Source organism: Spinacia oleracea, chromosome 1, assembly GCF_020520425.1.
Source record: "Spinacia oleracea cultivar Varoflay chromosome 1, BTI_SOV_V1, whole genome shotgun sequence".
Taxonomy (NCBI): domain Eukaryota; kingdom Viridiplantae; phylum Streptophyta; class Magnoliopsida; order Caryophyllales; family Amaranthaceae; genus Spinacia; species Spinacia oleracea.
The window spans coordinates 129,669,414-129,689,678 of NC_079487.1; the positions used below are offsets into that span (position 1 = coordinate 129,669,414).

At 35.0% G+C, this 20,265-nt stretch overlaps 2 protein-coding genes across 2 annotated transcripts; both read left to right on the top strand.

The window, feature by feature from the left end:
* The first annotated feature begins 2,343 nt into the window (after positions 1-2,343).
* On the top strand, positions 2,344-5,052 carry LOC110802362 (L-ascorbate peroxidase 3). The gene is made up of 9 exons (XM_022007817.2): positions 2,344-2,703; positions 2,971-3,089; positions 3,200-3,249; positions 3,336-3,401; positions 3,497-3,545; positions 3,750-3,832; positions 3,928-4,007; positions 4,123-4,225; positions 4,663-5,052. Exons 1-9 carry the CDS (start codon positions 2,570-2,572, stop codon positions 4,765-4,767), a joined length of 789 nt encoding a protein of 262 aa, XP_021863509.2. The 5' UTR covers positions 2,344-2,569; the 3' UTR covers positions 4,768-5,052.
* Positions 5,053-7,909: 2,857 nt separating this feature from the next.
* LOC110802354 (E3 ubiquitin-protein ligase CHIP) lies at positions 7,910-19,129 on the top strand. The gene is made up of 8 exons (XM_022007813.2): positions 7,910-8,208; positions 8,373-8,440; positions 8,532-8,595; positions 14,768-14,839; positions 17,986-18,119; positions 18,218-18,371; positions 18,466-18,576; positions 18,666-19,129. Exons 1-8 carry the CDS (start codon positions 8,092-8,094, stop codon positions 18,789-18,791), a joined length of 846 nt encoding a protein of 281 aa, XP_021863505.1. The 5' UTR covers positions 7,910-8,091; the 3' UTR covers positions 18,792-19,129.
* Positions 19,130-20,265: the final 1,136 nt, after the last annotated feature.

Sequence of the window (20,265 nt, forward strand, 5' to 3'; positions counted from 1 at the left end):
TCGGAGGCCCTGTTCTAATCTTGTCCAAATCTAAAAAATGGGGCCCCTAATATTTAAAAAAAGTGCGATAAGCAAAATATTACTAAAAGTAAAAGATGGACCGATGCAACCTGATATTATCGGCTTATCGGCTTCTCCTAATCTTTACTCTTTAGCTTCAAAACAAAAGAAGGAAATAAGGAAATAACGAAAGTCAGTAATAACGAAATAACGAAATTTTGACAAAAATAAAACGAAAATAACGAATTAAGAAACGAAAATAACAAATTAAGAATCGAAAATAACGAATTAAGAACGAAAATACCGAAATTTTGAACGAAAATAAATCGAAATTAACGAAATTAAGAACGAAATTCTGAAAGAAAATAAATCGAAAGTAACGAAATTTTGATAAATAACGAATTAAAATAAGGAACTGTAAAATTTTCGGAAATTCAATTGAAAAATAAAAAAATCAAAAAAAATCAATTGTAAAATAACAAAATCGGAAATTCCATTGTAAAATGACGAAATTAAGAAGAAAATACCTTTGGCTCTGTGAATCTTGTTCTTCATCTTCAACAAATCAATGAATCCCCAAATCTAAATCTGATAATTTTTTTCTTCGAATGAAAATATGAAATTGATGATTTGTTTGAAAAAAGTAGAAGAATTTAAAGGGGGAAAATCTAGCCGTTTGTTGCGAAATTATCGGTTCCATTGATGGCAAAATCTTTTTTTTCGGTCAAATTGATAATCTGATGTGAAATTTCAGTTGAAAATTGAAAACAATATTTTTGGAATTGAGATTTTGGAATAGGAAAGAAAATTAAATTAGGGGAGATGAATCATGGTGATTGAATGGAGTTATGGAGATTGAATATTGAGGAAGGAAAGTAGGAAATTAAATTTGGGAAGTTGGTGAGGTGATTGATTTTCATTTTTCAATGCCATGAAGCCCGTGATTTTCGATTTCCTAGAAGTTGAATTGAATGCCTAAGTCCTAACGTCTGTTTCGCAATTCTCAATTAAGAGCATTTTCTTTTTTTCTTTTTTTTTTTTTTTTTTAATAGGTAGTTGGACTTTTCGATTGGGCCCTTTATTTTTGGGTGGCCCTGTGCTGTTGACCAGGTTGCACAGGGCCACCACCGGGCCTGTTCTCAAGTTACTTTTCTAAACACTTGTCCTCTCCCATTTTTCATATATATTTTGCTTGTAGTTAAGGTAAATTAGGAGTTGATGATAAAATTAATTTGAAGGTTTCTTTAATGATTTTATGAAAATTAGGGTTTTAATTTATGGTTAGATTTTTTGAAATTTCTAGAATAAGAGAGTTAGTATGCAAAGGAGAGTAACGAAGGTTTTTGAAAATGTAGACTTAATTTATGGCAGATACTCTCATTGTTAAATTTTATGTTCTTTTTTTTTTTATCCAAGTTGTTTGTTTTTGTCCCTATGTTCTTTTGTTTAAAACAGGTGCACAAACCAAGCGTTAAAGGGTGAGAGCTGATAAAATGTGAATAAAAATAAAAAAAAAAGGGTAAAACTTAAATAAAAATGGGCAAAAATGTTTAAAGCGGAGGTAGTAGTAGATTGACTCACACCTTCTACTTATGTGAGTAATACCACTAATCAATTTAGTTAGCTATTGTTTAACATGCAGTAAATAACTAAATACCCAACAATTGATCATCAAACAAGGCTCTTTAATGTCTGTATCTACCTAGATGTAAGTTGTAAGCTTTGACACAGACATAAAATGCCTAAATAGTTAATAGTAAGTGTATGGCGGTAATCGGTATGGCCATATTCAAAAGTGTAATGTCGATTGGAATATGATACTTCCATATTGGGTACCGGTATGTGTATGATCAAGTGGGCAATATAATACCAAAAATTGGTCCAAATTCAAATTCAAATTCTTCCATATTGGGGTATCGAAACGCCCCCCTTGCATTGTCTTCTTTTCTTTTACAAAGTTTTTGACAAAATTGTATTCGGTTCCCTTAAAAGACTTAACTTTGAATAATTTGATGCCCTTAATAATATGGATTATTATTATATTAAATATCTACATAAGCATAGAAAGATCAAATAACGTAAATAAAGAACGCAGAGATTTAACGTGGTACGCTTCACTAACAATGTGTTAGCTATGTTCACAGGCAGAGGGGAAGAATGTTTTATTAATCTTGAGGAGTACAGATTACGGAATACAACTAGGTTATGACCTAGAGAGTTTATATAGTACTCTCTAGACAGATGCGGAAAAGCGAGATCTCGTGTTGGGGTGTTGCAGTAAGGGACTCACGAATTCATGATCCTTTTATACAATTCGATGCTTCTATACAATTATTTTAATGGAATTCGATGCTTCCACACAATTATTTTATTTTATTGCATTATATATTCTATTACTTGTACAAAATGTGGCACGTTTGAACATGAAATAAAAAATTTAAGCCTTATTTTTATATGAGCTAGCCTTGTATAAGTAAGACCACCACAAAGCCATATTTTATAATTCATTCCTAGCATTTCAATTTTCAATAATATAATACGTGGTACTCCATATTGAATATTGATTACCATGTCACACGCACAGTTGAAAGCAGAGCAGATTGTGGATGAAGAGTACTTGAAACAAATTGAAGGAGCTCGTAGACATCTTCATTGTCTTCTGCAAAACGATAAGCAGTTTGCTCCAATCTTGCTTCGCTTAGCGTACGTAATCTTCCTTTCACCCCTTAATTATATGTTTGTTCTTGTTAAATTCTTGTGTTCTTTAATAATGCTCATTTTGGTTGAACATCAGAGTTTCTAATATCTAATTAATGTTACCTTAATTATGAATTGAAGAATTAACTCTTTGTTTATCTGACGATCTAACGTAAATATATAAGTTTTTCCTTTAATTAAATCAATCTATCAAACTCGAAACAACATAATTAGGCTCTTATTCTCTTAATTACTTGGTTGTTGGTGTTGTAGATTTCATGATGCGGGTACTTATGACGCGAAAACAAAGACAGGAGGTCCAAATGGTTCGATTAGGAATGAGTTGAGCAATCCTCCCAACAATGGTGTTAAAAATGCTATTGATTTTTGCGGTGAGCCAAACAAATACGTAGTACTACGTATTAATTAATTAAGCTTGTATAGTACGCGTAACGCGTGTGTGTATCTAACACAACTTAATTACCACTTTGTGGTGTCTCAGAACAAGTGAAGGTCAAGTACCCCAAGGTTACTTATGCTGACCTTTACCAGGTGACTTTCTTTAATTTTACTTCTTACTAGTACGTGTACGTGTACGTAGTTCTTGACGACTAATTAATATTTTTATTCATTGACAGCTAGCTGGTATGGTTGCAGTTGAAGTTACTGGAGGTCCGATTATCCCTTTTGTCTCCGGCCGTCCGGTAAATGTAGCACGTACATGTATATGTATCAACTTAATTAACTTTCAAATGAATTGTACCCTTATATATATATTATATATGATTGTTTACAATAGGATGCCCCGAATGAACAAGACAGTGGAGCTCTTCCAAATCCCAATGGAGGTACATACATAAATAATATAGGATACTAAGGGTATACTCGTAATTGTACTACTGTACGATATTATTATATATATGAGTCCCAGGCACCCGTATTAGGGTATGCCGTATCATTATATTCACGATAAATAATAAATTAAACTCACCTACTAATTGTACAAATTAAGCTCATGGATTTGATAAATTAATGTCTTCTTTTCCATGTAGGATCCAATCATCTGAAAGATATATTTTACCGAATGGGCTTGAACAATAGGGATATTGTTGTTTTATCTGGAGCTCACACACTGGTAACCAACTTCTGATCTGTATAATCCTTATACCATGCCATTTTAATTTTATTGGATTACTTTATTATTGAAATTTATGTGAACTTAACTTACAGGGTCGAGCACACAAGGATAGGTCAGGTTTTGATGGTCCTTTCACCGAACAACCTTTGAAGTTCGACAATTCCTATTATGTGTAAGATATATTGTAGCTTTTCAACAATCCAGTTGTTAGTTTGTGTAAACATAGGAATTATTTACTTCCTTTTAATTTGTCTTAAAAATGTCTATCTTATTCGTTCTGTGATCAGAAACTTGAGGAAGCCTGACATTCCTGGACTGGTGAAATTCCCCTCGGATAAAGTTCTCGCTGAGGATCCTGATTTCCGTCGCTATGTTCAACTGTATGCAAAGGTAATTGTCATATGACAGACTCAACCAAAAGCTTAACCTGATGGTTGAAACCCAAGATTAGTTTTATACTCCACCGATCAGTAATGACATAATACATTTCATATTCGGCTATCCTAGTAGTGTGTACTACGAGTAATTAACATGATATGCTAGTATTCCCTTGCACAACCGGTTGTACATAAGAAATTTCCCTGAAACACTAACTAATTAATATGTTACGTCCTTATAGTTAAAACAGAAACTTTTGTATAACGGTTAGACCACTTTTTTGGTACTAACTAAACTAGTGTAAAACATAACTAAAAATAATAAAATCTTAACTAATAGAATAACAAAATAGTTAAATTTATGAGTCGAATAGTTTGTATCGTAAAAATTGGCAGTAGAAAATGATCAGGGCTCTAATTAATTAACTAAAATGGCATGTATATATGCAGGATGAGAAGGTGTTCTTCGCACACTATGCTGAGTCACACAAGAAGATGTCGGAGCTCGGGTTTCACCCACGTGCACCTTGCTCTTGCTCTGCTATGAAAGCTTGAAAGCCATGGCCGGCACCCTAGACTCACTGATATGTAACAGATGTTGCTGTTGTCTGTTACAATATACACTACTTAATTATACTTAATTATGAAACTACGTATAATGTACTCTACTGCATTATTAATGAGTGCTAATAAATGGGGAAATTTGTGCCCAAGATTCACTTACTAGAAATTGGTGCTATCCTATCCTCACCGTCATGTATTGGTGATCCATTACAATTATGTAAAACTATTTTGAGTGACAAATTTCTAAGTTTTCGAGCTTTATTATGTTCATGTTTCTGATGGACGTCTTTCTATCTATTTTTAGTTTCATTGAGCTCAGATAATATTGCGAGTAATCGAATTTCATTTGCACCTTACAATTCATCAGGGAACGATACATGACTCTCATTGGACATGGTTATTACAGTATTATAGGGTCAAGCTTATAGTCTAATCATTTTGTAAATTAGTATAGTTATGACATAAAAAATTGTTTACTTCAAAAAAAAAAAAAACATAAAAAATTGAAATAAGTCAACTTCGGGCCGTTTGCAAGAAATAAGTTAACAATTCAATTATCTCTATTTTATAAGGGAACTTTTGAGGTCATTATCGTAAATGACATTTTGGTGTTCCCTATAGAATAATCCAAAACACCCTTACTAGTTACTTACAAATACTCCGTAATATTTATATTAATTGTAAAATAAAAAGGCATAAAAGGAAATTACTCAATCAATTTAACACTACTTTAAAATTATATTAACATTAATTGTGAATAAAATAAAAAGGCATAAAAAAAAATTAGTCAATTAGATTTAAACATAGTAGACAAAAGGTCAAAAATAAAAAAGGAAAGTCACAATCAAATACTTAATCACAACCCTAATATACTCCTTATTAATCACATGATTTATTTATTTTTCCTTTTAAGTTTTTTATTATGCGACATAATATTGTCACAAATAAATATTTTGATTTAAAGTTTTTAACAAAGTTCAATCAAACACATATACTCCGTAATAAAAATAGGGGTGCAAACGAGCCGACCGAGCCGAGCCGAGTACTACCTTGTTCATGTTCATGTTCATTTAATTTAGGCAAGCTCGATCCCGAGCCCGAGCTTTCAACCGAGCTCAAATATATGTTCAAGCTCGGTTCGTTTAAGAGATTTAGTGTTCGTGAACGGTTCATGAACCTCTCATTTATTAACCGAGCCGAATTCATAAACGAGTTGTGCACTTTAAAGTTTAACCATTTGAATGTGCACTAATTTAGCCATTTCAATTCAAAATATTTTTGTTCTACAAAAACAACAACAACAACAACAACAAAGCTTTATTCCCAAAATGATTTGGGGTCGGTTAACATGAATCGACAAAGGAGATCGTCATTGTTACCAATCAAAATATTTTTATTTTATGATTTATTTTTTTGGTTGTTAAAATTAAATTCGGAATACGGTTTTTATCTATGCTCATACAATTATGTATGGAAATTTTGATTATGAACGCAAATAGATGACTTTGTTCATGAACATAAATAAACGAGTTGTTCATGAACATAAATAAACGAATTGTTCATGAACATAAATAAACGAGCATACATATGTTCATGTTCAAGCTCGTTTATTAAACGAGCTTCAAAAGTTGTTCAAGGACAGCTCATTTATTAAATAAACAAATATGAACGAACTTTAACCGAGCCCGAAACCGAGTAGTTTATTGAGAGTCTCGACTCATTTGCACCCCTAATAAAAACTATCCCTCAATTATTTTGATGGCTATTTTTTCTGTAGAAAAACTTTACGAATAATATTTTCTATACAACATAATTTTGCTTTTAATATAGTTCGCACACATCGCGTGTATATAAGACTACTACTTGAATAAGTCAACCATTATACCCATCAAGGTCTTGCACCTTAAGTACAAAGTACTCTCCAAACTAGCATATCTCTCAAGAGTCAAATAACCCTAGGTAGGTGCCCCTCCTATGTATCATTCCTAACTTTTAAACAAATCACTTTTTATGTTGTCCGCTAATAGGAGGTGGGATAGTGACGTGACACTAATTAGTTAATTAATGAGTTTTCCCCTTTTATCTTAAAAATAAGCTACTTGGGCCTATTTTTCAAGGCAAAAGAATAATAATCATAAATCCTTTTATTTTTATTTTATTTTCCATGTTTTATTGTTTAAGGTGCTTTTTGGTTCGTGTTTTTTAAGGCTTCATAAAGTGAGTCAAGAATGAGTCTTAAAGATCTCGTAAAAAATCGCTTCGAAAAAAGCGCTGAAAAGTCGTTTAAAATGGAGTGTTATAATAGACTTGACCGATTCAAATCATATTCTAACAATCTATTTGATCAATGGTTGCATTGACTAGATTGACTATACTCTAGCATAGGTTGATAGCAAATATTTATGAGGAAACCAGGCTTATATTTGGAAAATGGGGTGAACATACAAATATATAGTAATACTATTGTTTTTTACTAAGATAAATAACTGTAGTAAATTGGTACCTATCACACGATAGTCAACCCAGTTATGCGTCTAAAAGTTTGAAAGTATGGGGAAGATAAGAGAGTCCAACTCCCAAGAAAAACTCCACCAATTGAGCTTGCTTGATAGATATTACTATCCCTATATACATAATTATACTCCTAATTACTTAATTAGACCTAATTATTGGATAAAGTAGCACGATGAATTTAGGGTTAGGGTTAAGTTAATAGCGCTCTTATTGAACAAGATCGATATAGAGTCAAACTTATAGCCCAATAATTTTGAAACAGTTTTGATATAAATAATTTATGTGTATAATTTCATATTACTTGTATTTATAAACAACTTTTTCTTCATTTTTCCTTACTCATTTATTACCCCGTCCACTGTTGATACACAATCCACTACAACATATCCATTATTGACTCGTTAAAAATGATCCTATATAAACCTATCCGTTTTAATCTGTATCGATCAGACCTCAATCTATCCAATAACTCGATCTAATTGGAAAAATAAATAAGGAAGAAAGTGACCGAGTGAATATCGTAAAATTTTCTTACCATTTTTTAAAACAACATCGACAATTCGACATTGGAAACTACCACAAGTCTACGACACACCCGTAAATCCGTAATCACGTATCAGTGTATCACAATTTCATTTCCGGTTATTCGTATTTTCGTTTCTCCAACTTCTTTCTTCATTTCTTTAAAATCTGTTTCGGTCTTGTTCACATTTTCTGGGTCAGAACTTTTAGTCTTCTCTCCTGCATCCTGGAATCATCTCGAAGCTCTCTATATACAGAAACTGAAGAAGAGAGACTAAGATGTCACCAGCGGCGGCCTTGTCTGCGGTGGCCAAACAGGCGGAGCTACTGCGACAAGACGGCAATAACTGCTTCAAGAAATCCAGGTTTGGAGCTGCCATTGATGCTTACACTGAGGTATTTCTCTCATTTTCCCTCTTTTGATTTTTCATTTCTTATTGTTGATTTTTTTTATAAACAAGATCATGTTTTACGTTCATTGAACACCAAAATTGAAAAATCAAAGCGATATTTTTTCGGTTGGAACATTTTGATTGATGAATTTGGTGGGAATTTTGTAGGCGATCGCTTTATGCCCTAATATCCCGATTTATTGGACCAATCGTGCACTATGCCATATGAAAAAAGAGTATGTATCTGTTAAAATTCATTAATTTTTGGTGATTTTATCGTCCATTTTCGTTTTTGTTTTGATTGCAGTTTTCCTTTTATTCTTGTAGTAATTGGGAAAGAGTTGAAGAAGATTGTCGAAAAGCAATACTACTTGCCAATGGCTCTGTCAAGGTTGTTAAATGGTTTTTCAGTAATTAGCTTCTTTTCTTCATTTTTCATGGCTGGCTTGCAGTTTGTGGTAATTTTGTCTCGGAATTCTGTTTCCGGAAAATGAGATAGTGTTCTCAAGACTCGAACTTTACTTGCCTTGGTTATGACTTTGTGACATTGCACCAAGAAAGAAGTTAGGAAATATTCTGTTTCTTCTTGGAATGTTAAACGAGTCACTTGTCTTGGTAGGATTTTGGAACACAACTAGAATTTATTCATCGTTGATGTGTTGGTTAGGAAATCAGCTGAACTCTCGTGGGGGGAAGTGGATGGAAGTTGTTTTTCTAAAGAAGCTTGGGGTGTATGATCTATATTCTTATTGTATTTCTGTATTGTTTATGGTCAAGTGTTACTTTGGTAAACTCGAGTCATTTTAAGGAGTGATTGTGATTAGGAATTGAGTAACAAGAAATATATTTTTAGTTACTCACCTCTTTTCAAAACAAAAAGCAACAAGGAAAGTGAGATTTATACATAGTATGGATTAGCTGCCAAGAGACATTTTGATTGGACCTTTAAGTTTTAGGATTCATTGCCCAAGCGGTTTGAGCTAACACTCACAACTTGAGGTGAACAAAAAAAGACGCTTTCCCCTGCATGTCACCTAGCCAACTAGCAGCCTCATCTCTAAAATGAACAATATTAGCAACTTTTAGGCTAAGTTTTATGGTGAGATTGTGATATTCCTTTCTTCCCACTTAGGCAAATACTTTTGGCAAGAAGTGTTCTGCATATTTGGAAGTATTCTATATTTTGCGTGGTAACAACGTAGTGAAGCATTTCATCCCAACAGAAAGAAGCAATGGGCTGTAACCACTATAACAGAACTTTCCACACAGCTGCAGAAAAGAAATATTTCTAAAAAATCTTCAAATGTGCAGCACTCCCTGGGAATTTCCTTACAAAGTTCTGTCTAAACTATCTTGGGTACCAAAATTTTGCATCCTGCTTTTGATTGGCAATCTATCTTGCACCGAAAGCCAAAGAATTAAATAAACAAATTAGCTGTTTCTCCTAGGAGAACCTTGTCCTCTTGCTGTTCTCCCCTTTGTGAGTTTTTAATGAAAATGTTATTCTTATGTAAAAGAAAGATGGAGTTTAGAGAGGTCACCGTCGAAGGCAAGTAAATTATTTGAACAAGATGAGCTGGTAGCTCCTAGACAAGAAAGCACTGTGCTGTATTTGGGAGTTACTTTTTGTAATGCGCTGCAACAATTAGTTAAAGATGTTCTGTGCTTGTAGTGAGAGGCTCATAGATGATGCAAATGACTTTCCCATAGGTTGCCCTATATACTCCAAACTATTGCTGTTGGTGACACAGAGATGGATGGGTTAACGCCTTAAATTGTTGAATGCTTTCTTTGGGTTGTTCGCTTTCCTCCACTACACTAGACAAGATATTACTCTTATAAGGGGGTTCCAGTAGTTGGATGCTTTTGAAAGTCCTTTGAGAGGAAAGGGAAGAGAATGGAGTCAAGCGTAATATTTTGTTGGGTTTATGGAGTCCCTTTTGATTAGAAAGCAAAGGGAGTATAATTAGTTTATGTTTACAGTGTCAGTATAACTTTCTAAATCCCTTGCCTCAAAAGACTGAACTTATTCTCTTCTTTATGCTGAAGGGAGGATTTGTCCTGTGTTAAACAATCATCAAGTCATGTAGCTATTTCCTTTCGTTCTTTGGTGTTCCCCATGCTCTTTTATGGACATGTTATGCAGGATAGAAAGTAGGAAACAGCTCATTAGATACATGGTAGGACATCTATGAGAACACTAGATCATGGAGTCAACACTTTCAACAATAAAGGGTTTTGCTTGGATGAGGAGGGTAAGAGAAAGAAAGCATGCATTTTGGTATTTTATTCTATTATTATTACTGCAATTATAGTCTGCTACGATTTACAAGAAACTTGAACATTCCATACGTGAATGTTGTATGTTATATGGGTTGAGAACTAAGGCGTTAATACCAGGCTTCCTTACTAAGAGGTTATCTTCCGAGGGTTAAAAAACCAAGGGTTCGGGGTTCCACTAGCAGATTTAAGATACATCTAAATTCTTGAATCTCTTTGTGTATGTCTGTAAGCTGGAGGTAGACAGGAGAGCCTAAGTCAGGTCCCCTGTCCTCCTGAGGAGATCCTGCTGAGTGCTTGGTTGGATGCATTTTTTGTTCTTTGTGCCTAGACTTTCGTTGGCTTCAGCATTTTGTCAATAAGCTGGAGGCAGAAAGGAGTCACAGGAGAGCCTGAAATCCGAAACCCTCCCCTTTCTGAGGAGATCAACCTGTTGAATGCTTTTAGATTTTTAGTGTTTTCCATTCAGATTTAGCTGTTCTTTCTGCCTAGAGTTCGTCTGCCTTCAGCATTGTTAGGTAGGTTTTGTTCTGCTCATTATTTCAAAATAACTTGAAGGGTGGGGAGCTGAAAATAGAGAGCCAGTAATAGATTGGCACTCATTTGGAAGGGACACATTCCATAACGTTGAAGATTGTGCATAATGAGTTCTATCTAACTGGAATATTATGGTAGGCCTTGTGGGATTTGGAAAATGAGAGCATTTTTTAATCATTGGTAGATGGGATTGTGAGGGTGTAACGTGTAATTGTGTATTTTGAGTTTAAAAATGGTCACCCTATATACAGTATTATCAAGTAGTGGACACAGTATGGGAATATGTATCTCAGTGAGAAAATTAGTTGTGGGGCATTATGCATTATTAGTATGCTTTTCATGGGAGTTTGTTTTTCCTCCTTTGATAAACAAGGACTTGAATGTACTAACAGTAACTGTTCAGTTCAGTGACCCATAACACGGGTTAATCTGCCTTACAGCTTTTCGGGTTGAGCATCTCGAAATTCGGGGCATGTCCAACCACATAGTTTTAAAGTACAACTAAGCTTGTCTGACTTGTGGAGCAACCTTAAGTGTTGCCTAGGAGTTCTGGCATGATCAAGTCACAAATTGCTATGAGAAGTATTGAAATAAAGGAATTTCTTTCAGAACTAAGATTTGAGTGGGAAATTTTAAGATTTATAAATAGAAGAAGAATGGACAATGCGGTTCTCGTTTAGTTGGGGATGGCTAGTAGAACAACTTCCTTTATGCTGTCCATAGAGGTGGCTTGATGTCCCAGACTCCCAGCTATCTTCTTTGGTAGTGCTACAGATTTCAATATTGAAATTCACATGAAGCTTTGTTTTCTCTTCTATTTTTTGACTCAACTCTTGCCTTTTGTCTTGATTAAACTTATTTGACCTATTTTCTGTTCCCCTTTCTATTTTCTTTGCACCAGTCATTGGTGTGGCACACTTACCACTAATAATTTATAGTTAGAACAAGATTGTTTTTAACATTTAATTATTCCAGCGCCTCTATCTTTCTGGGATAAGGGGGTTGCGGTGTATTTCTAATGTCAAATGGATTACATATACTCCCTCCGTTCCTAAATAAGTGTCACATTTGGGCTCCGGCGCGGTAATTAATAAAATTGTAAAGTGTGTAAGAGTTAATGATTGGGAATGTTTTTTTTTGGGAAAAGGATAAAGTAGATAATTGTTTAATTGAATAAAGTACAAAAAAAAAGTGGATGTGGGGATTGAAAAGTGGAAAAGTGTAGAATGTGTAAGTAAAAATAACGGATTTTTCATGAAATACCCCCGAATTTTGGCGTAATTCACCAAATGCCCCTCGACTTTCAGAAATTCATAAGATACCCTTATTCCAATACTTAATGTACCAAATACCCCTATGACGTCATCAACCCTAATTAATCCACTTAACCCACCCATTAACCCATTTTTCCCTTAATTACTTTTTCTTTTCTCTCACCCCTTTCCTTCTTCCTTTCCCATTAACCCACTGTAATACGATTTCACCGGCAGCCACCCCCATTTTCTCTCTCCTCGCCTTCCTCTTCCTCTCCTCCGCCGCCGCCGTAAAAGTCTCCCCATACACCTTCGGCTCGACCACCACCATTAATTATAAACACAAACAACTGTCTGATTTCCGGTAGTTCTCATATTTTCCGGCTTCTCTAATCAATTTTTCCGGTAAAAATCAATCAATTTTTTGGGCAAAAATCAACCAATTTTTTGTGCGAATTAGAAATTGAAATTCCGGAAACTCGGAATTGCCTATGTCGGAGACTCGGATCTTGGAATTGTGGATTAAAGATGAATTTGGGAAGATCAATAAAAAATACGAGTAGTTTATGCCTGAAAATTAGAGATTTTGGTAAGAAATCATATACTGAAGATGTAATTGCGAAAAATCTACAGTTGTGTGTCGAGATCCCTTTGCTGTACGTAATTGCTATGTTGTTCGTTTTTTCTACCTGGAATTCAGGAGTTTGGATTTTTTTTATTATTATTTTGATTAATTTTGTGCAATCAATTGATTGAATTTCTGGGGAATTTGCGGAATAGGATGTGGATGTAATTGTGGGAGGAGAGAGAGTTGATAATTGACATAGACTTGAGGTCAGAATTCGAGGTTGCAAGATCAACAAAGACCTACAAATCAATCCTTTTGTATTCTCTATGAAGCAGCAAATCAAAGCCTTAAGAAGAAGGGTATGCACATCCCTCCCTGGAGAAAAGCTGATAATTATGTTCAATCCAATTGGCTCTCCCCACCTACCCGAATCTCCACCACCACAACTGCCATTGTTACCGCCACTCCACCACTGAGCCCACTCTCCCCAATGACCTTTATAACCAACTCCGACGGGCCGAGCCCATTTCTTAAAATCTATGTTGGAAACTCGGAATTTGGAATTTTGGATTAGAGATGAAGGGGAAAGGTCTGTAGGAAGGGAAGGGGTTAATTAATTAGGGAAGGAGGTAAGAGGAGATATGGTGTTGTTATTGTAGTTTGGTAGCGGAGCAGCTGGCGGCAGACATGGGTGAAAAAGGAGATATGGTGGTGTTATTGTTGGATATGATATCTTGATTTCTGGGTGGATTAGTGGGTTAATGGGTGGGTTAATTTGGTTTGTTAATGGGTGGGTTGATTATGGGTGTTAATTAGAGATTAGTTGGGTTAATGAGACGATAATGGGTTGATTATAGGTTTGATGACGTCATTAAATATATTTGGTGGATTAAGTTTTGAAATAAGGGTATTAAGTACATTTAGTATTGGAATAGGGGTATTTTATGAATTTCTGAAAGTCGAGGGGCATTTGGTGAATTACGGCAAAATTCGGGGGTATTTCATGAAAAATCCGTAAAAATAATCATGATTTATAAAAAAGTGAGAAAAGTGTATGGAAAAGTGTGAAAAGTGTATGGAAAAGTGGGAAAAGTATATGTTCAAAAATAGAAATGTGACACTTATAAGGGAACGCCAAAAAAGGAGATGTGACACTTATTTAGAAACGGAGGGAGTACCATTTATGACTAACAAATATAATCTTAAAGTTGAATAAACTGTCTACTAAAGAAAAACCAATTATACTTGTTTTTTTGTGGATAGGGTCTTATGTAACCATTCCGGTGCTACAAATCTATTTCAATAGCTATCCATGTAAATTTGATTTAAGTTATCGATATAGAAAACAAGGTTCATCAATGGGCAAAGACATGGATAGCCTCATTTCATGTATACGGTAAATATATTTTTGTTAGTAGAACTGTCTAAGACAAAGGGTTTGCAGGTTGATTGATTACGAATCATTTGAAACATCCTCACCCCCCACCCCACATCCCTTTCTACTCATCCGGAAAAGGGTTAAGATTCAAATAAAAAAATTATGCGTTGGCTTGTCTAGACCCAAGATAGCTGAAGCAGGTGGCTGAGTCACTGAGAACACATTGATTAATTCTTGGCACTTCCCACTGGAAGCCCCTAGCATGTTGCTTTTTATTTCTCATATTCATCCTTCCTTCTACAGTCAAGGGCTTTGCCATTTAAACCCTTAAAGATCGGTGGATTGTGACTTGTTGCACCACTCGTGAATATTTATCCTTAGGCATGGATAGATCATGTAGCTGGAGATAGAGATATGGACTTCTGTTGTTTAATATATGTTTTACGTTTTTATCAGAGATTTTTTTTGAGGGGTTTTATCAGAGACATTGTTGAGCTTTTTCGTTGATTTTATTTATCATTTATCGTCATCTTTTTTTCAATAACAGGCACATTATATGTTGGGTCTTGCGTTGCTACAGAGAACAGAGTATAAGGAAGGAGTGAAAGAACTGGAGAAGGTATGTTATTGGCTTTTCTTAAATGATGTGTATATGGTTTAACTCTATGATAGTTACTTGTCGGTCAACTGTTCTTCCTTTCTACCCCTTCCCTTATAATCTCATTACTTACCATCAGTTGAAGGCCTTGAAGCGCCTTTTACCTATTCAACTCCAGGCCTACAGACTTTGATCGTTTGTTGCTTCACATCTCAGATTTGTTATCTTTGTATGAGCGGTATATGAAATATAAAAAATAAGGAGCAACACAGGTGACAAGTGCAACTGTAAATACCATTCCGATAGTGTTGTTTACAAAGTGGGAAGACATTTTCATGTTTTATTCGTAAGCTGCTCAGCTTTTAAACTAATTGGTTCTTTGGGATTAATCTTATTTTCACATGTTCCCGGGAATGAACTTAGTCTAGCTTTTGCCCTCTCTGCAATTTTGCATGACCGCTCTGCTCAATGTGCTCTTGGCTCTAACTGGAATTTGAAATTATTATATGAAATGCTCCCTTCGTATGTTTTTAGGGGTCGCAACTACTACTTCAAGCCGTATTTTTTTAGGAGTCACAATTCCATTTTTGGTAACTTTTACACCCACTCCCTAATTGGTTATTACTTTTTATTTCTATAACCCCCCTGAAATCATAAATAATTCTATTTTTGGTAACTTTTACACCCTCTTGTTTTTTTTATATATTTCTTTATTGTCAACTACCCCACTTGCATCATTATTATATCAAATTCAACTATGTTTCCTTTGTGCCGGTCAACATGTGACTCCTAAAAAAATACGGAGGGAGTATATGTTTATTTCAGATTTTTGAGAACATTACCCTATGTCCCTATATATTCTTTTGAGGGTCTTCTGGTACATGTCACTCTTTCAAGGTTTGCTATTTGCACCTGAAAACGTTTAACTTATTGGCCCTTATGTAAACTTATTTTTTAGTTGTGACTTACACTTTTGAACCCTTGTGTGAATTTATTTGCACCTGTTATGAATTATTAGGACTTGTAAGACATGAAACTTATTGTTGTTAGGTCACTTAGGTGAAAAATGAAAAGAATAGGGCCTTAGGGTTAGGTAACACTTGAAAGAAAAACCGTGCATATCTTCGACCTTTTCACAACGTGTGTGAGGTCTGTATTAGATTTGTACTGTGTAATGGTGGTTGTGGACTTGTTTTAGTGCTCATGTGATCACTGCAAGAGCAATTTTTCTAAGATGGTTTGATATGAAGGCTCTTTTTTTTCAAATTCTTTGGTAAAGATTTTTTGGGATCTTCCTATTGATGTTGGGGGTCGTAAGACTTCTACCTGGTTATTGGGCGAGTTGGGTAAAAAGGGTCGTTCTTATGATGCGGTTTTTGTCAAGTTTGGACACGAGTCAATATCAGGTCAATAGTGAGAGGGCTAATAAACGAGCAAGAAAACGAAGAGGAGGGAGATAAAAGTTAGTACATTTGAATATGTAACTATACATTTAATTATTTTGACCTTGTCTATATTTTCTTTTACAAATTATAGGGCTATCACTTTAACCCTGTAATGAACTAATGACCCTTTCTAACAAAGAACATGTCCATTACCTTAATCCTAACCCTATACTCATTGAATTACACTGTCCAATAACCACTCTAGCTACTAGGTCTTCAAAGATGTAATCCATTGTCTAATTGATTACTTGTACAGGTCAAGTATCTGTGCTAAGCTGTTTTGAACTTTTGAAGTATTTAATAGTTCTAGGATGTTTGTATAATTGTCTCTATAAATCAGTAACAATGATTACATGAATGTTTAATGGTTTGGAGTTCCTTTTAAGTGTGTCCTTTGGGATGCTCTATGTGTTCCTTTTACTGTTGAGATTTGATGCCATGTTTCCTCTCAGTTTTGGTCAATAGTTTGGTGTCGATATGAAGAGCAAGGAATGATTTGGTAGTATTGTCATTCTTGGAAGGACAATCTTTATGTGGTTCTGCTGTTCTGTTTTTATCAGCTTTTTATGTATTGAGCATTTGGATTTTGGACTTATATATATGTGGTTATGACTTCAAGATTGTTCTTGTGGCAAGTTTGGGTACATAAAGCAGGGAAGGTTTGGGTAATAACTATATAACATAAAATCACTACTCTCGGTAGGGCTGTTTTCATATGCTATTGTATACTTAATTTTTATTGGACATTGGCTGTGTTCTTGTGTTCAACAAAATTGGAGGCTTCTATTGTATACTTAATTTTTATTGGACATTGGCTGTGTTCTTGCTTTCAACGAAATTGGAGGCTTCTATTATGTGTCCAGAATGGAAACAATTACGAATTTATGATGATGATATCAAAATGGTTTTTGGAAGTTACAGATCCTGTGAGGTCGTCTCATGGTGGATATGGTAAATAGGTACTGTAAGTTGCTGAGGTAGACACGTGTCTTGGTCTTTATTCTGTGGAAGAAAATTTTGTGCATCATTAGTTGGATAATATTTACAACTTCAAATGTGGAGTTAAGGACAAAAGGATGTTGTAGCAGATTAAGTCCTTGTGCAAAAAGTACTTGCTTTCATTTTGGGACTGTAAGTTTGCATAACTGTTGGTTGCTCGACTTGCAGTAGTTGTTAGTTTCTATTCATTCAAGCGGTTCTCAACAGTTAAGAATCACTTCTTTACCAAAAGTGTGTTTTACACCTTTATCCCCTTTTATTCTTGGGGAGGGATGTCTTGGAGGAGCTTTCAGTCTATCAGATTGTCAAGGTGAATGTAAGTACCCAACTTCCCAAGGTATACAACCACTTTGAAAGTTTGGGTATATGGTCGTATGACAGGATGTATCCTGCTCCTGGTGTCATTAGGGGTGGCTGTAGCGAGAATTGGAGGTTTTAGATTGTGCTGTGTGGTTGAGTAATTTGTTCAGGAACTTGTGGATCCCAATAATTCTTAGAACAGGTATTGACTCTGTAGTTGTCGGTGCTGTATGATTGTTGACAACAGTTGATCATTCTATTTGCTGCATGACTTACAGGTCCTGATGATTTTTTCTGCGATTCTCTTTTCCTGTTAATTGTGTTTATGATATGATTCATATGAATAAAGTTATCAAACTTTACGTGCTATTGACTTAGTATTCTGTAACTTCACTGAAAATACTGAGTATTCTGGACGTTCAGGCTTTAGATCTAGGAAGAGGTGCAAATCCAAAGGGATATATGGTAGAGGAGATCTGGCAGGAGCTCGCAAAAGCAAGATATTTATTGTGGGAACAGGAATCTAGCCACCGTTCATGGGAATTGCAGACGTTGAAGTATGCAATGTTTTAAATTAGCTTTTTCTGATCACTTCTTTTATGTATCATAATTTATATTGAAGTTCACTTTGGTTTCCATTTTGTATATCACTCAGAGAAGCATGTGATGAGGCTCTTAAGGAGCAACATATAATGGATTCTTCCAAGTTGGAAGGATTTATTAACGAAGCTGATGTTGGCCTTATGAATCAGTTAAAGGCGCTGGAAGGTGTTTTTAGGAAAGCTGCTGAACAGGACATCCCCTCTGAGGTACTTAAACACTTGTATGGCAGTTTTTTTAGATGTCTTTGAGTACTTCCTTCGGCGGTTTTTAGTGCACAAAACACTAATCATGTTTTTTCAGGTGCCTGATTACTTATGCTGTAGAATCACACTTGACATATTCCGCGATCCTGTCATTACACCGAGTGGAGTCACTTATGAGAGAGGCGTTCTCCTTGACCATCTTGAGAAGGTTCAGTTCGTTTCTTTTATGGGGGTTAAATTTGTTTTTTTATTGCATACATATATTGTCATGATGTTGACATTCAATGGATCTCTTAGGTGGGCAAGTTTGATCCAATCACGCGTGAACCACTTGATGAATCCCAGTTGATACCAAATTTCGCCATTAAAGAAGCAGTTCAGGCATATCTAGATGATCATGGGTGGGCTTATAGGACAGATTAGAAGTGATTAACCCAACTTTTTGATTTCAATGTCACAAGGATCTGGTCTGAACCAAAAGTGACCCGAGCTCAGTGGCACGTGATCTTCCCATGCTGGTCTTATTACAAATCACATTTTACCGGTGCAATTCTTTGTACGTTTTAGTGTGATACTGTCATTGAAAGATCATATTTATCTTTTAAATTGTACAGTTATTGTGAGACATAGTTGAGGACTGGGGATTGTAAAGCTTGTAGTCTTGTATCCTGTACAGTCAGAAAACTTTTGTGACCCGAATTGGGAAAACATGAAATGAAAATTTTCCCTTGGGTGCAAAACCAAGAGTGAATGGCCTCTAATTCCTGTTTTGTTATTGAAAATTCCATTGTTATATACTGGAGTTGTTTGCTGGTTTAACAGAGAAATCTGATTTATAAAAATCCTGATCTACAAATTTACATTTTTGGCCAAAACTTGTATCTTTTATAGTTTACTCATGAAAAAAATTGCAGTGATTTTCTTCCAGTACCTGTTAGGCTCCGTTTGGTATAACGTAAAATATTTTCTGAAAAATCGTTTTCCTCTATTTTCACTTTTACATTGTTTGGTCTGCAAGGAGTGTAAAACTATTTTACTCATTTTCCTTTGGAGTAAAATCGCTCTCCCAATGATGGAAAACCATTTTCCCTTCAAAATGAAGGAACTTCTTTTTTCCTTATCTCTCTTGTACACTCTTCTCCCTACCTACGTACTTTCCCCTTCATTTTCCTTCCATTTCGTGAATTTTCTTACATGGAACCAAACAACGGAAAACTAATTTTGGAATTTTGTTTTTGATGAAAATCATTTTACACTGAAATTTTTTTACACTCAACCAAACAGAGCCTTAGATAGTTAGTAGATAGAGGAAATGATTGAAGTTTGGTAAGATTAGTGTTCTCATCTCACAAAGAAGCTGTAGGATTCGGTTTTCCTTCCCCGAAATCTTGGTGATATCTTGAGTTAGATCAGCTAAAACTTATTTATGTGTAAAAATTGACCGGTGGGACAACGGGGGCTTGGTGGTTGAGATTGTGATTGTATTCGAATAGAGTTTGTTACGAGGATCCAAGTCATGGAAGCCAAGTAATAATAATAGAGCACCCATATAATGATATAATGTTGATTTGATGACCAATTTGGTTCACGTGCATGTATAACTTGCAATATCTACTGCTTCTGAAACCTCTGACATCATCTGTAAGACTGTAACTGGTAGTGTTCTGAGATATGATCCACCTTCTTTGATTTCATTTGATGTTTATTATCTGCAGGTATGATCTTCAGTTCTCACACTACATGCCTCATTTTTGCAGTCTAGGAAAAAGACAGTTTATGGGATACAACAAATGATGGATCTCTTATATGCCAACATTATTGGATCAATTATTGTCTTAGTTTATAAAAATCACTAAAATGTGATTGGTAACCTAACGATAGGTCTAAACTATGGACT

Excerpts from the sequence above, each read along its gene's own strand:
- LOC110802354 (XM_022007813.2), top strand. The coding sequence starts at position 8,092 with ATGTCACCAGCGGCGGCCTTGTCTGCGGTGGCCAAACAGGCGGAGCTA. Across the intron at positions 8,441-8,531 it reads CTATGCCATATGAAAAAAGA|TAATTGGGAAAGAGTTGAAG; the intron begins GTATGTATCTGT and ends TTATTCTTGTAG. Across the intron at positions 18,120-18,217 it reads TGGGAATTGCAGACGTTGAA|AGAAGCATGTGATGAGGCTC; the intron begins GTATGCAATGTT and ends TATATCACTCAG.
- LOC110802362 (XM_022007817.2), top strand. The coding sequence starts at position 2,570 with ATGTCACACGCACAGTTGAAAGCAGAGCAGATTGTGGATGAAGAGTAC. Across the intron at positions 2,704-2,970 it reads CCAATCTTGCTTCGCTTAGC|ATTTCATGATGCGGGTACTT; the intron begins GTACGTAATCTT and ends TTGGTGTTGTAG. Across the intron at positions 4,226-4,662 it reads ATGTTCAACTGTATGCAAAG|GATGAGAAGGTGTTCTTCGC; the intron begins GTAATTGTCATA and ends GTATATATGCAG.